The 17,045-nt window shown below is 38.8% G+C and overlaps 1 protein-coding gene across 1 annotated transcript in view; it reads right to left on the bottom strand.

Annotated features, from left to right (window-relative positions):
* The window catches only part of LOC126161517 (diacylglycerol kinase eta), a 641,720-nt gene that overhangs the window by 96,820 nt on the left and 527,855 nt on the right, over positions 1-17,045 (bottom strand). The window contains exon 17 of the mRNA XM_049917424.1: positions 11,494-11,593. Within this exon, the coding sequence (XP_049773381.1) occupies positions 11,494-11,593 (100 nt within the window). The remainder of the gene's footprint in view (positions 1-11,493; positions 11,594-17,045) is intronic.

The raw sequence follows: 17,045 nt of genomic DNA, 5'->3' as shown, positions 1-17,045 counted from the left end.
TATGTTAGGAAACCCAGGCGTCCTTCGGGCAATAGGATTACTGTTACAACTAAAATCACTTGCAGTAAGGGGTGGTGTTTCCATTACAGGTAGCTGGGGCATTTTGCCCACCAGCGATTGACCTCCTTCTGTGCGGATGCAGACACATTGCCCGAACTCTTACGGGACTCAGTAAGATTGTCTGCTGCGAGTAATGAGTGTAATGGGCAGGGGCACTATGACTGTAGTGTGTGGACATTAAGTTGAGAATGTGGGTCTCACGGGGAGCGTGCAAGGGATAAATCCCTGCAGTACCACTATCCTCTGTGCCCTCGGTGGCTCAGGTGGATAGAGTGTCTGCCATGTAAGCAGGAGATCCCAGGTTCGAGTTCTGGTCGGAGCACACATTTTCAAACTGTCCCCGTTGATGTATATCAATGCCTGTCGGCAGCTTAGGGTCTTGATTTAATTGTCATTTCATTCTAGAGAGTTGCATGGTCAACGATGTTATCTGTTCTTTAGGACATGTCCAAAAGAACAAATACCATCTTCATATACCCCAAATTTTGATTTATCCTTTATTTTACAAACTGATGCTTCAAATTTGGAAATAGCAGATGTGTTGCTGCATGAACAGGATGGGTGGCATGCCCTATCGCTTGTGTGTCATATGCTTTAATGACCATAGAGGCCAAATATTTGACCTATTATCTTGAGGTACTTGCTGTCCTAGACAGTACTGAAAATTTTAAGTTCTACCTACAGTACCATCAGTTTAGTTTACAAACTGACAACCAGGCTCTTTCATGGTCTTGGGACATCCCTGTCAGAAAGGGCATATTGCAATGTGGTTGGTGCACATTTCTGCATTTAAGTTCTCATCACTGTTGTGCTAAGCCCTATGTTTGACTTGGGTTATGAGGAAACTTTGGTTCCACGAGTGTCTGACGAGGGAGCTACTATTAGGGCAGTCTTGGTAGAGATGCCCGAGTTTGGTGATGTTGTGCAACAACATGATTCTGACCTAGAGTTGTTACATATTAAACAGTGTCTTCATTGTGGGGAGGAAGTATGTGGCTACTAGATTAAAAAAAAGAAATTTTGTGTTCACAATCCAAGAGTGGTGGTAAGTGGAAAATTTGTTTGCCTTGGGATCTCAGTATATTTAATATTACCATCAGTTTCTGTTAAGTGGACAGTTAGGCACTTATAAAATCATACACAAGGTTAAACAACATGTGATGCACCCTCACTTTACAAAGATTTAAGGAGAATGGTTGGATAGTGCAAAATGTCCTATGGAATGTATTTTCATTGATTATGTCAGCCCTCTTCCCTGGACTCAGATGGGTTACTGCTATATTTCTGTAGCAGTGGATGCCTTCTCACATTTTGTATGGTTGATGCTGAGCAGGAGGAGGGGGGGGGGGGAGGGGGGGGGGGGGGGAACTGCAGGGGCCATCACTAAACATGTAATTAAAATCATTTCTCTCTTTGGTCCTCCTGTCATTCTCATAATTGAGAACGCCCCAGCCTTTGTGTGTCATGAAATCCACTGGATTTGTTTTCAGCATGGCATCGATCATGCAACTACCATTGCCTATTACCCTCAACCATCTTTTCCAGAAAGGGTTAACAGGAACTCGAAGGCACTCTTATTACTTACCACTCAGATGCTCTGTCAAAATGGGTATGTTCCCTCCCACAGTTGAATTTTGCCTCTAATACAGCAAGGCATGAAGCTCATCAAGTCGTACAAGCATCTATAATGTTTGTCCATCACATAAATTTGCCACTGTCCAACTTGAGAGAAATAGCAGCCTTGCTTCCTGATCAGACTACTCATAAGGTTCTTAGGGATAACTGATGGAGACTGAGAGCAGGCACTGCTAAGGCCCATCAAAGGCTAATGATGTGCTTCAACTAGAGATGCCAGCCTGCCAATTTTAAGGTGGTGACATGGTCTTCATTCACAACATTGGAGGTCACGAGGAAGGAGGCAATGTATCCAGTAAGTTTATGACATGTTTTGTGGGTCTGTGCCATATCTTGTGGTAGTCCACTCTCTGGTCACAATGTGAGTGAAGGCTGAGGCATCGACCAGATGCAAAGGGTACATGTAAGTCAGGTTAAGCTTGCTGAACTCTCCAGGTGTTCAGTTTATGTGGGAGAGGCTGATCCATGCACCAAGTTCAATACCACGTACCCGGCATGTTGAGCACATTCTTTGCTGATTACAAGGCCTCTTGTGTAAAAGAGGAAGTGGGCTGTGTAAAAAGGAAAGGTGCCAGTCGGGACTTGGAAGTTATGGTGGATAGTGTGTCCAGTGGAACATAGGGGGCTTCCTGGAGAGCAATTGGTCGGCACTGCTGGTGCACCATTTTTCTGGTGTGAGCAATGACAGTCAGCATTCTCCATGCATGGCAGTGTGGCTGCTGATGTGCCATGCTGGGCCAGCCAAATCCTGCTCCAGCTGTACTAGGTTTGCACAGTACTCGAGTTCTTCCTTTGGAATTTGGTGTGAGTCAGTGAAGCTCTCCAGTCATGTCCCCTTCTGCATTAGGTGACCAGAATGCCTTCACCACAGGATTTTGCTGGGTACTGGGTCAGTACCTTCTTCAGGTTCCTTGGCTGAGAGAAAAGAGCCTGGTTGTTCTCCCTCAAGTATATGGTGGGCATCATATGTTCTCCAGGGAATTGTCACCGATGATGATGTTGGTTGTGTTCGAAGCAGCTCAGCACTGGCCTTCTGCTTGGTTTTTCAATTTTTTTTTAGTTGTACTGCACTCCTACATTTTCTGTTTAATGTGATTTTGAAGTGGTTTGTGGCATGTGTTCAGCAGTATCCCATGGGGAAATTAGCTTCTTTCTAGAGTAAATGTTTTTAAAAAGAACTTGGGCACTTATTTTAAGTAAAATTCTGACTGTTGTTTTGGTGACTTAATCTTAAGGCCTAGAGGTCTATGCCAAATTCTGTGTCACATTTTGTCACTATGTTGGTCTTAAGAGAAGAGATCCACTTTATTTAATGGCACTGACTGATTTCTTGCAGCCAATAAGTTTTTTTCCCTCTTGGGTACCATAACAGCCTTTATGAGAAATAATTGAAATATTTTATGTAATACTTAATGACGCTTGCCTCTGTTAAATTGTATCTAAAATGTGCCAAAAGCAATTCCATGAGGACAATTAAATTTTTGACAACCTCTGATTTGATCATTAAGCTAATAAAAGGGATTTTGTACACCTTCGGTTGTGGATACTAGTTTGAAGGCTGCTTCTGCATTTATTTATTAAGACTGTGGTTATATTTGTTCTGCACTTAAGATACTAATAATTTTTTATCCTTGGCCAGCAGTGATTCTGACTTATAGTGTTATACCTCAATTAAACCTGTTAACTTTAACTAGAACTGCAGTGCAAGTTAACATTCACCATAGGCTCTGGTTTTATTTAACCTGTTCACTGCTTAAGAGAGCTTTGCTGTCCACTACCTATTCTCTCTTGGCTTATTGTTACCAGGGGGCTGGGTCCAGAGGTCTACATCTGGGGTCTTTGTGTCGTCTGTGGGTTTCTGCCCTGAGCTGACGTGGGGCTGCTCTATTACTCTATTGTAATTTACAGATTATGGTGTGCTTTGGCATGACATTCAATGTAAATTATTGTTATGTAATGTTTTGATGAATCGTATTTTTTAAATGAAAAAGCTTTAAAGAATATCTAAACTGTTTTGCTTCTGGTATTTCACATTTAATGCCTTTTCTTATAGCTGAAAACTCAAGCTTAATCATAAATGTGTTTTTTAACTTGAGCCTTGTACAGTGTTACGGTTGAGAAAAAGGAATTATTGTTGGTTAATAAATTGTTTTGAAGAGTGCTTGGTGACAAATGATGTTCAACAGTTTTCTCCCGCCCTTATTCAAGGACCTGTTGATTGGTGTCCTCCTACGATATAAGTGCTTATTACCTAATCAGCCTTCTCTGAAAACTACCTAGAACAGATTGTTCAGAAACCCGCTTATGGTGGAAATGTACTGGATCTAATGGCAACAAACTGATGTGACCTCTTTGAGGATGTCTACATCAATACTGGTATAAGTCGTCATGATGTGCTTGTGGGAACAATAATTAGCAAAGCACACACGAGAATTAAAACAAGTAGAAAGACATACAGAGTGTTCTGCTAAATGTGTTTGCCTCTGTAAGTTATGAAGTAATAGGTAACGGAAATATTTAAGAATGGTGGGCTCCATGTGGTTCCAAAGTGGAAATATTTATTGCAGTAGGTCACCATAAGAAATATTACACTGTCTGCGAAACTACGAACATAGTTTATTGTGTTCGTACCCAAAGAGTTACAGCAAAATGATGAAAATTTTTAAATGGAAAAATAGTTGTTTCTATCATGCATTGGAATCAGTAACACCAGCTGTGTATACATCAATTTAAATTACATTCCTATCACTTTTACTTTGGGAGCTACAACCCTTCAAAGTTTCAGGGGCATGCTGTACATAATACATGGCTGTGTGGTGGGTGATGGATGTTCTGGCAGAGGAAAGTTGATTTAAATGAGATGTTCAAATGTGTGTCCATGTTCCTGAATGCACAATGCAATGCGCCTTCTAAAGGATCTGCAGACGAGATGTAACATCGCTGGTGTCACGGAGCAACATGTGTCCCCGATGCACCGTTTTACATCATCTGGGGATGTGAGCTCAGTGACATTAACACGATCCTTTAGATATTCCCACAAAAAGAAATCTAATGGTGTTAAATCGGGTGACCTTGCAGGCTATGAATGAGGACCATAGCGACCCAACCACCTTCCTGCAAACCTGTTGTTTAGTTCTTCCACAACAGCACATGCAGAATGGGCTGGGTGACCATCATGCTGCATCCATAAACAGACTCTCGTGTGTAGACAGCAAGTTTAAGGAGACCACCCAAACTGTAGACTATAAATGTGTGATATAACTCGCCTGTCAGTGTACCTGGGAAGTAGTGTGGACTGATGATTTCATCCTCAAGGATTCCACACCATACATTAATAGACCACCTACATTGGTGGTCACCAGATCGTACCCACCGAGGATTGTCTGTGGCCCAGTAGTGCATGTTATGGTGATTCACTGTACCATAATTTGTGAACATGGACTCATCAGAGAACATAACACCTTGTAAAGACTCCAGCATGAAATTATTCATGGCCCATTCACAGAATGTAACTCTCACACGGAAATCATTCCCATGCAGTTCCTGGGTCAGTGACAGGTGGTACAGGTGAAACCTGTGGCCGTGTACTATACGCCACACAGCTGTGAGACTGACACCAGTGACTGCAGCAATGGCTCGTAAGCTGACATGAGGATCATGGTGTACTGCAGCTAAAACCAACAGCTCCGTCTTCTCACTTCTTGCAGTCCTTCGTCTGTTACTGTGGCGCATTACTAAGCTGCCTGTTTCCTGCAGTCGTTGTTCGGCACATAAGAATGTAATGGCTGCTGGAGCTCTTCGCCTAGGATATCTCATGGCGTATGCCATGGCTGCTTCAGTGGCATCGTGTTGGCACTCGCCGAGCATCAGCAACATGTCAATGCACTCGTTGTTCGTATATGCCATCTTCATCCAATATCAGTAACTGTGATATATTGAGCCCCATTTGTTTGTGTGGCTTGAACTGTCAGGTATACGGCTGTGTGCGGCGACAGTTGGCAGTCTAACAGTGTATCGAGGAAGCTTCTCGCTCCGTGATACTGGCGACATTACAACTCAGCCGCACCACATTTAGAAGGCGCATTGCATTATGCCCAGCGTGTGTGGTATCTACCCCTGAAACTTTGAAGGGTTGTAGCTCCCAAACTAAAGGTAATAGGAATGTAATTTAAATTGATGTATACATAGCTGGTGTTACTGATTCAAGTGCATGATAGAAACAACTATTGTCCCATTTAAAAAAATTTTATCTTTTTGCTGGAACTCTTTGGTTAATAACACAATAAACTATATTCATAGCTCCGCAGACAGGATAACATTTCTTGTGGTGACCTACCACTATAAATATTTCCGTCGCCTATTACTTCATAACTTACAGAGGCAAACACATTTAGTCAAACACCCTGTATATGTTCAGTACACTAGATAAAAAAGCAGTAGTGTCATATCTCAATGAGGAACTTCAAACTTTCAGTACAGAACAGGGTATAGGAACTATGGCTCAAGTTTAACGTAATAGTTAACCATGCACTGGATAGATATGTACGCAGTAGAGCACTCTGTAATGGGAGAGATCCTCCTCGGTATATAGTCACTGTTAAGAAACTTCTAAAGAAAAAGAGGCAACTGAAGAACAGAGGTAAAATGAAGCACAGAACTGTAGATAGAGAGATGCTGAATGAGACACATTTGGCTGTCAAGAAGCCTTCAATGACAACCATAATAGAACATTGTCAAATGGTCTTTCACACATAGAAGAAATTCTGATTGCATGTACCGGTTATTAGTGGCACCAAAGTTGGTGTCCAGTCAGTCGTGAACGTGACAGGAACTGAAAATGAGGGCAGCAAAGCAAAAGCTGAAATGGTTAATACTGTTTCCAAATATTCCTTTACAAGGAAAATTACCCCAGTTTAATCCTCAAACCACTGAAAATATGAGTGAAATAAGTGTTAGTGTCACTGGCATTAAGGAACAGCTGAAATCATTAAAACCGAACAAAGCTCCAGAGCTGATGAAAACACTATCAGACTCTATACTGAAATTGCAGCTAAGTTAGGCCCTCTTCTGACTATAATCTATCACAGAAAAACGGTGCCCAGTAGTTGGGTGAAAATGCAGGCCACACCTATTTACAAGAAGCATAGTAGAAGTGATCCACAAAACTACAGTGTAACATCCTTAACATAGATTTGTTTTAGAATCTTAGAACATATTCTGACCTCAAACATAATGAGGTACCTCTAACAGAATGACCTCCTCCATGCCAACCAGCATGGATTCCGAAAACACCAATTATGCGAAAACCAACTCACACTGTTCTCATGTGACGTATTGAAAGCTTTGGATCAAGAATGTCGGGTAGATGCAGTTTTTCTTGATTTATGAAAAGGACTTGACTCAGTATCACATTTATGCTTAATCTCTACAGCATGGTCATATGGAATGTCAAGTGAAATTTGTGACTGGACTGAGGATTTTTTGGTAGGGAGGACGCAGCATGTTATCTTGTATGGAGAGTCATTGTCGAATGTGCACTTCGGATGTGCCCCAGGGAAATGTGTTAGGACCCTTGCTGCTCATTTTGTATATGTTTATGACTTTGTGCACAATATTAATAGTAACATCAGACATTTTGAATATGATGAAGTTATTCACAATGAAGTACTGTCTCAAAGAAGCTGCATAAATATTCACTGAGATCTTGATAAGATTTCAAAGTGGTGCAAAAATTGGTAACGTGCTTTAAATGTTCAAGAATGTAAAATTGTGCACTCACAAAATGAAAAAAAAAACAACAAAAAAACATAGTATCATATGACTATAATATCAATAAGTCACAGTAGGAACAGGCCTATTCATATATATATCTGGTTATAACACTTTGTAGGGATATGAAATGGAATTATCACATGGGGTCAGTCATGGGTAAAGCAGGTGGTAGACTTCAGTTTATTGGTTGAATACTGAGGAAGCTGAGCTTACAAAACACTCATGCGACCCTTTCTAGAATATTGCTCGAGAGTGTCGGACTGGTGCAAAACAGGAGTAACAGGGGATATTGAACATGTGCAGAGAAGTGCAGCACGAATGGTCAGAGGCTTGTCTGACCCATGGGAGAGTGTCACAGAGACGCTGATGAAACTAAAATGGCAAACTCTTGAAGACAGACAAACTATCCCAAGCCAACCTACTTTCCAAAACTGCTTTAAATGATGATTTTAGGATTACGCTACAATCCATTATGTATCATATAGGTGTAATGATGAGAAAATTAGATTAATTACAGTATACACAGAGGCATTCAAATGATCATTCTTCCTGCGCTGCATATGTGAATGGAATGGGTAGAAACCCTAAAGACTGGTACAATGATATGTCCATCTGCCATAATTTCACAGTGGTTTGCAAAGTATAGATGTAAATGTTTGGAATAAGAGTATCTTTTAAAAACTGGATAGAAAAGACCATAAAGAGATAATGCATTTAATGATGAAACCTGGACATAAACTAGAGACAAAAAACATCTGCAAAGCTGGTGACGGTTGCTTTATTAGAGTTTATTCATTGTAAGTACACAATTAGTTTGTCATTTTTCTCAAACACTGGCTTTCTAAATTTACAAAGCAGTGTTTCAAAAGAACAAAGTTGCCTCTCTTCAAAAGATTCCACTTAAATTCTATGAAAATATGTTCTAGACTTTTGTAAGACCTGTACTGGTTTGCAACATCTCTAGTGATGTGTTCCTCAATCTGATTTATGTTTGCTGTCATGCATATTTAATAATGACTAACATGCAGAATCAGTACTCTATAATTGGTTACACTAGTATCCAGTATGCAATTCCTTTTAAAGATGGGCTATATTTTTCCCAGAACCCTACCAACAAAACTAAGTCCTGCACTTCTCTTTCAAATACTGGTTTCACATGTCCATACCATTTCATTTTGTCTCAACATTATTGCTTTTAAGTATTTAAGCACTGTGGCAGGCTAGAGAAATTTATTACAGAATATTATAACTGTATTCGGTGTGGAATTATCTCATTTTGTCAAGGGAGTTATCTTGCATTTATATAAGTTTTGATAGTTGCCAGTCAGTACACCAAGTAGAAATACTGTTCTGTGTTTTCTTACAATCATCCAGTGACAGTCCCTTCTAACAGACAACATCAGTCAATACTCTAAAAGTGCTGCTGACTTTATCTGAGAAATCATTTATATGTACCGAGTTACTTGTGCTCCTATAAGGGGCAGTCAAATAAAAACAAGACATATGGAGAAAAAAAGTTGTTAAACTGTTTATTACTTCAAAAGTAATTGCCATAACTGTTAATACACCCATCCCAATGTGATATAAGATAGTCAGTGACTTTATGGAAAAACATTCGCAGTTACCTATGGAACCACAATCAGGCATGCATCTCTTTGCCTGAAGTAAATTGATGGCCATTAATGTCTTTCTTCAGGGTTCCATGGAAATTGCATGGAGAAAGATCAGGACTGTATGGAGGATATGTAGGGCTTCCCAGCAAAACGTTTGCAGTTTAGTTGAAACAACCTTGGCAACATGTGAGCTGGCATTATCCTGCAACATAATAATGCTGCCTTCTGACCTGCTGCTCACTGACTTCCTGGGACACAGTGCCACAAATAACACACTGCAGACACTATGCAAAAATTAAAGCATTCCATCAAGTCCAAACACCTGGAAATGTTGACAGACAGCTTCATTCTGTTGTAGGATAATGCCCACCAACATGTTGCCATGGCTGTTTCAAATACACTGCAGATATTTCACTCTTATACATCCTTCATACATATTTTTGGAGCCCTGAAGAATGATATTTGCGGCCATCGATTTGCTTCAGATGAAGAGCTGCACACCTGTATACAATCACGCTTCTGTAGGCAATCAAAAGCATTTTTCCACGAAGACGCTGACCACCGTGTCTCACATTAGGTAAACGTATTAACAGTTATAATGATTACTTATGAAATAATATACAGTTTACTCACGTTTCTCCACCTGTCTCATTTTCTTTTGGCTGCCTCTTATATTTTGCCTTTTGGAATACACCTGATGTTACCGGTACATTCATTTTTGTTGAATATCTACATCTACATCTACATGGTTACTCTGCAATTCACACTTGAGTGCCCCTGGCAGAGGATTCATCAAACCATTTCACTGTCAAATGGCGCGTGGGAAAAAGGAATGCCTAAATCTTTCCGTTCGAGCTCTGATTTCTATGACCATTTCTCCCTACATAGGTGGGTGTCAACAAAATATTTTCGTATTCAGAAGAGAAAGTTGGTGATTGAAGTTTCGTAAATAGGTCTCGCCACAAAGAAAACCGCCTTTGTTTCAGTGACTGCCACCCCAACTCACGAATCATATCAGTGACACTCTCACCCCTATTGCGCGATAACATGAAACGAGCTGCCCTTCTTTGCACTTTTTCGATGTCCTCCATCAACCCTACCTGATAAGGATTCCGTAACGCACAGCAGTATTCCAGCAGAGGATGGACAAGTGCAATGTAGGCTGTCTCTTTAGTGGATTTGTCCCATCTTCTAAGTGTTCTACCAACAAAGCACAGTCTTTGTTTCGCCTTCCCCACAATATTATCTATGTGGTCTTTCCAACTTAAGTTACTCGTAATTGTAATTCCTAGGTATTTAGTCCAATTGACAGCCCTTAGATTTCTGCGATTTATCATATACCCAAAATTTATTGGATTTCTTTTAGTTCCCATGTGGATGACCTCACACTTTTCTTTGTTTAGTGCAAGTTGCCACTTTTTGCACCATACAGTAATTCTCTCTAGATCATTTTGTAATTGGAATTGATCGTATGATTATTTTACTAGACGGTAAATAACAGTGTCATCTGTAAACAATCTAAGGGGGCTGCTCAGATTATCACCTAGATCATTTATGTAAATCAGGAACAGCAGAAGGCCTATGACATTACCTTGTGGAATGCCAGATATCACTTCTGTTCTACTCCATAATTTACCATCTATCACTATGAACTGTGACCTCTCTGAGAGGAAATCACGAATCCAGTCACACAATTGAGACGATACTCCATATGCACACAATTTGATTAATAGTTGCTTGTGAGGATCGGTATCAAAAGCCTTCTGGAAATACAGGAATATGTAACCAATCTATATCCCTTGTCAACAGCACTCATTACTTCATGGGAATAAAGAGCTAGCTGTCCCATGTTATGTAATAGGTTCTAATAGAAAATTCAGCGAGAAAGAGAAATAGTTGTGAAGATTTGCTATGTAACTGTACAAGTATGCTGGTTATCAGTTAACAATGTGCTACAGTCTGTAATGCTTTTCAGAAATTCAGAATGATGGAATATTTGAAAGATTTGTGTGATGCTGATTCTTTGGAGCAGTTTCTGTTTCTTCAGGTTTGTCATAATATTCATGCATAGAATATACTCTAAGATTTTAAAAACTCCTGACATGTTCAGCAAGATGTCAAGGAGGACATGGAGACACATATATCTCTGTGTAAGGCATGATGTACATACAGATCCAGTGGATACATAGTTTTTATATGTAAGTACCCAATATATAATATAATGTTTTGACCTCGGGGCACAAGGACTTCTTGCCATTGTCTCACAGTTTGAGTATAATGATCAAGGCAGTTCTATCTTACATTATCATAACTAGAGAATTAGAGTCTACATTCTCTGAAGATAAACTTCAAAGTAAAGTATAATAAAACATGTTTACTGCTGTAATCAATGTTTATGAAACATTTTACTTACAAAAGTGTTTCATCAGGATCCATCAAAGGTGAAACAGCAGCGCAAAGAGCATCAGCATTTGCCAAAAGTACTTTACTCACAACACCAGCACCACTTACATCTGCAAAAAATGAAACAGTGTACATTAGGAAACAGAAAAAATGGAACACAATGTTAAGTATGAGTAAGTACTGCTAAATTCTCCTCAATATAAACAAAACAGTGCTTTTGATGGACACACTGCTGAATAACTATCATAATTATCAATCATATATGGCAGTATTACACCATTACTGACATACTTACGCACAAATTACAAGCTTTATGTATCTTGCCCTTGGCATATTTGTTTTCTTTCTTTTTCCATTAGTATCAACAAAAGAAGTATATTTCAATGATATTTATTGGAAGCTGAAGGTGAATTGTGGAGAAAGGACTACAGACTTTTATCTGATAGTACAGCTTATATGTAACACTTTATTGACTCACATAATATGACCAAGAAATTGATTCTGAGAACAATAAACATAAATAATTACATTATTATATGAGAAATTCATAGGAGAGGATACCCCTTCCTGCCCTCTCATCCCCAAAATAGAATTATGATTTTTGCAAATTGATCCTGCCTCCAGACAGACAGATATATCAATTTAAAGAAATGCAGAAAGTAATGGATATTGTCTGTAGCAAGTGTATAAAGAGGCACTTCGTATGAATTCTCATAACTATTTCTCTTTTGTCATTATTTTCTTTGGATCTGAAAATACCAGATGGCTCTGGGTTTAAAAAGCTCCCAGCAGAGTTGTACCTTTTATTCACAAAGATTTCCTTGTGTTATCAGACAATGTTAAAAACTACTGAATGTGAAACAGAAATTATTCATATGAACCTAAACATTATCTGCATGGCAGCAAAATATTATGGCGCTGAAACATGGACTATGAGGAAAAAAGACAGAGAAAGGCTGGAGGCTTTTGAGATCTGGACATGGAGATGGAAAGAATAAGTTGGATGGACAGAGTAAAAAATGAAGAGGTACTGAGAAGAGTGGGAGAGAAAAGACAGTTACTAGATGTAATAAAGAGAAGAAAAAGAAATTGGATTGGGCATATATTAAGAAAGAATGACGGGCTGATAAAAACAGTTTTAGAAGGTTATGTAGAAGGGAAAAGGAAGCGAGGAAGGGAAGAGATTCCAGATACTGGATGACATGATGGATGGTACAACATACAGCAGCCTTAAGAAGGAAGCAAGGGATCGCAGAAAACGGAGAGGCAAAGGACCTGCTAATATAGCAGATAACTGATGATGATGAGTTGTGTTTATCTTTATACTATATACCTCTTTACTTCTGTATGCATCCTCTTTGGTTTGAAGCTGGCACAGTACTTAACAGTAGAATATCTTTGGCCTCCCTCTGACAACCATGCCTTCCCACCCTCCTTGTTTACCTTTCCCTGTTGCTTCATAACCTGGGTTGTGAGTAACTAAATCCACTTTCCCTTCTTCCCTCTTTTCCCCTCTCTCCTCCCTGATGAAGGAACAAAGTTCCAAAAGCTAGGGATGTAAAATTTCTGTTCTGTTTTGTGTTCTCTATCAGCTGCACTGAGCTGACGTAAGTACTGGCCAGCCCCTCTATCTCTTTGTTAGTAATGGTTTAATTTTTCCTCTTTTCTTCCCCTTATAAAGGGAAACTCTTGTTGCAAAATGTCATTACGCATCTACTGCTATTCGAAATCATCTTTTCAAATTAGAACTTCAATTACATGTAAATAGAAAAACCAAACACTCAGCTTATCAAGTTGTGCCAGAAGCACCTAACAAACAGTCATAAAAATAATAAAATAATACTAAAGTAACATGTCAGAACTGGGAGTTCACTTGAGAAAATATGCAGAAAGGGGTTGGAGGCAACAACACTAAAAAGAAATAACCAAGAAAAATCACTTCAGGCCATGAACACAGAGGTAGGATGAGAGAAAAATCAACAGTGAAATGTTAGCAACAGATGAAGTCCGAATACACCAGAGCTAGAGGGGTGACAATGAGGACAACTGCAAGCAAGAGACATATGATGACTAGACTGAGAATAACAAGCCTTATGAGATGTAAATGGGTAGTAACAGTTAAAACTGAAAGATGGAGCAACGAGGAGAGAAGATGCAGACAAGGAAAGAAAAGTCAAAGAATACTGCAAAATTCTCCCTTCCAGCAACAGAACTTCATAGATGGGAACTTCCTCTTCACCATGATCTTGATCCCTCCTCCCATAAAGCTTCAACTCTATGTTAATCACTTCTGCAGCTATTAAGAAGTTTTCCCAAACACATAAACACCTCAGCTCCATGAAAAAGATTTGAAATGATCCAGAATTCTTAAATTTCTATCATAGATGCAAAAAGATCTATAGGAAGGTGCTGACTGCTGAAAAAAAGTCATTTAATGGTAAAATACTACATAATGCAGAGAATAAATGCAAAGCAGAGTGGGATGTTATAAAAAAATAAAATGGGGAGAGGCAAACAAACACATAATAACATACTTCTAAGAGAAGTTGCTACTCACCATATAACAGAGATGCTGAGCCTTGATAGGCACAACAAAAAGATTCACACAATCATAGCTTTCGGCCATTAAGGCCTTTTTTCTATTGTGCCTATCATGACTCAGCATCTCCGCTATATGGTGAGTAGCAACTTTCCTTCTCTCGTACTGTTACATTCCATTCTGGATTTTCCATTGTTTGATACTTCTAAGGGAGGGGGATAAAGTAATAAAGGATCCACAGCAATTGGAAAACTATGTAAACGACCATTTTTCAAGTAATGGAGAGAAGTTACAGCAAAAATTGCCCCAAACAAATACAACACCTGTAAATAATGTTGCACTAAATACAATGATGTTACTTCAACCACAGAGAATGAAGTTAGTACAACAATTAAAAAACTACAAAATAAAAAGTCTGTAGGCTTAGATGAAGTACCAATGTGTATACTGAAACAATGCACAGTGATTATACAAGACCCCTTAACAAATATAATAAATGAATCCTTCACATAGGGACATTTCCAGAGCAGTTAATACAAGCAAGAATTGTGTCTTTCCTTAAGAAAGGTAATGCAGAAGACATAGAAAATTACCGGCCCATTTCCCTGCTGTCAGCATTCTCAAAAATAATAGAAGCAATTACGAAAGACAGATTAATGAATTACCTGAATGAATACAATCATTTAAGTGAATCACAGTTTGGTTTCCGAAGTGGCAAAAAATCGGAGTCAGCCATAGTGGAATTCACAAAAGTTGTACTTGATGCTCTTGATAAAGATGAGTGTGCCACAGGCATATTTTTGGATCTTTCTAAGGCATTTGACATAGTCGACCACATGATTCTATTAAATAAATTAGAAGCATTAGGAATAAGAGGGGTAGCTAATGGGTTGGGTTGTTTTGGGGAAGGAGACCAGACAGCGAGGTCATCGGTCTCATCGGATTAGGGAAGGATGGGGAAGGAAGACGGCCGTGCCCTTTCAGAGGAACCATCCCAGCATTTGCCTGGAGTGATTTAGGGAAATCACGGAAAACCTAAATCAGGATGGCCGGACGCGGGATTGAACCGTCGTCCTCCCGAATGCGAGTCCAGTGTCTAACCACTGCCGGTAGCTAACGACTGGTTTCGATCATACCTAACAGATAGGGTACAAAGAGTAGAGATAACACATACTTCAAATAGATCTAAACATTTAGTAAAACACTTATCAGAACCAAAATACATTAATATAGTGGTTTCGCAAGGACGCATATTAGGACCAATACTGTTCCCGATATACATCAATGACTTTCCCAGTAGTGTTACTCATGGTGAAAAAAATCCTCTTTGCTGATGACAGCAATATTATACTCACTGAGAAAACAAGAGAACTCCTTGCCAAGAAAGCAAATGAAACTCTCAAGGAAGTTTATGATTGGTCAATAAGTAATAAAGTGACATTGAACATGAAGAAAACTAATGCCATGAATTTCAGTTTGAAGAGGAAAAATGACAATGTGAAATTAAATGTAGATGGCACCTCTATAGACTGTGTAACAAATGCAAAATTTCTAGGAATCAATATTGATTCTCAGTTGAAGTGGTGTGAACACACAAAGGTACTTGCAAACAGAATGTCATCAGCATGTTATGCCGTTAGAATCCTATCATCAGTGTGTAACATGAAGTTTTTTAGTTACATATTATTCATATGTACACTCAATTCTTAGCTATGGAATTCTTTTTTGGGGAACAAATGTACAAAATATGAACACAATTTTCAAACTCCAGAAAAGAGCCATAAGAATAATAACCAAAAATACTAGTCGAGCTCATTGTAAAGATCTGTTCAGAACACTGGGGATTTTAACTGCTCCATGTCAATATTTGGCAGTCAGTTATACACATCAAAAATAACATTGGTAATTACTGCACAAACAGGTCTGTCCATGACCATGCAACAAGAGATAGACTCAACTTACATTTACCAAGAAAAAATAAACATAAAGCTCAAAACAGCATTTTCTACCAAGGAATAAAACTGTACAATAAATTACCAAAAGAGATTAAAGAAATTGCCAAAATACACTTATTTAAAAAGGCAACTAAAAAGTATCTTTTATGCAATACATTTTATACACTGAAGGATTACTTAGCTAAAACAGAGTAGGGGTTTGATAAAAATGTTATACAAATAAATAATAATAATAATAATGATTATAAAATATCCAACATTCCACACAACACCTTCACTTTATGTTTTTTCCTTCTTTTTTTCCTTTCTAGAAATACTTACCCCCGAAGTTATGCATAGCACCATACAAACACCTCTTCCTCTTTCTGAGCACAACATCTCACTCATTATGGAGGGACACTGACTCAGTTTTTCAGGGTAGCACATGGGAAGTTGCAGTACAGAAAATGGCCCAGAGATCACCAGTGTGTGTGTGTGTGTGTGTGTGTGTGTGTGTGTGTGTGTGTGTGTGTGAGTGTGAAGTGTTATGAAACAATGTGTGTATAGTGTGTGCAGTGACTGACAGTGAGATGTGAGTGAACAATGTGGCATTACATAATTTAATAAGTTATTTGTAAAAAAAGTATTATATACCAGGAGTAAATCTAATGATTTTCTCTAACTAGAAGTCTGTAAATATGTGTATATGAGTTAGCTTATTTTAAACTGATCTAAATTTGTAAATACTTTGACATGTCCTATATCCTTGTAAAAAGAGATCTACTGATGAATAAAGCTACTACTACTACTACTACTACTACTAAATCCAGTCATCCTCCCCACACATCCATCACCACCATCATTTTTCATTTATTTTTCTTTCACATCTCTTTGAAAAGCTTGGCTTGTAAAAATTCTTTCTGGTGAGATGCAAGAGAAAGAAGTATTCTAAAATAAATACAAACATAAATCAATCTAATTTGTTTTTCTGGCAAAGAGAAGATGCTTGAGTAAGGTGGTCAAATACACTGATCTCATGCTCATCTGCTGACTTTGCAGCTGAAAAGCAGTTCTACACAATCCCACAAA

Source organism: Schistocerca cancellata, chromosome 2 (assembly GCF_023864275.1).
Source record: "Schistocerca cancellata isolate TAMUIC-IGC-003103 chromosome 2, iqSchCanc2.1, whole genome shotgun sequence".
Classification (NCBI taxonomy): domain Eukaryota; kingdom Metazoa; phylum Arthropoda; class Insecta; order Orthoptera; family Acrididae; genus Schistocerca; species Schistocerca cancellata.
The sequence above is the reverse complement of the archived record's forward strand: the minus strand, read 5'-3'. Positions and strand labels throughout refer to the sequence as shown.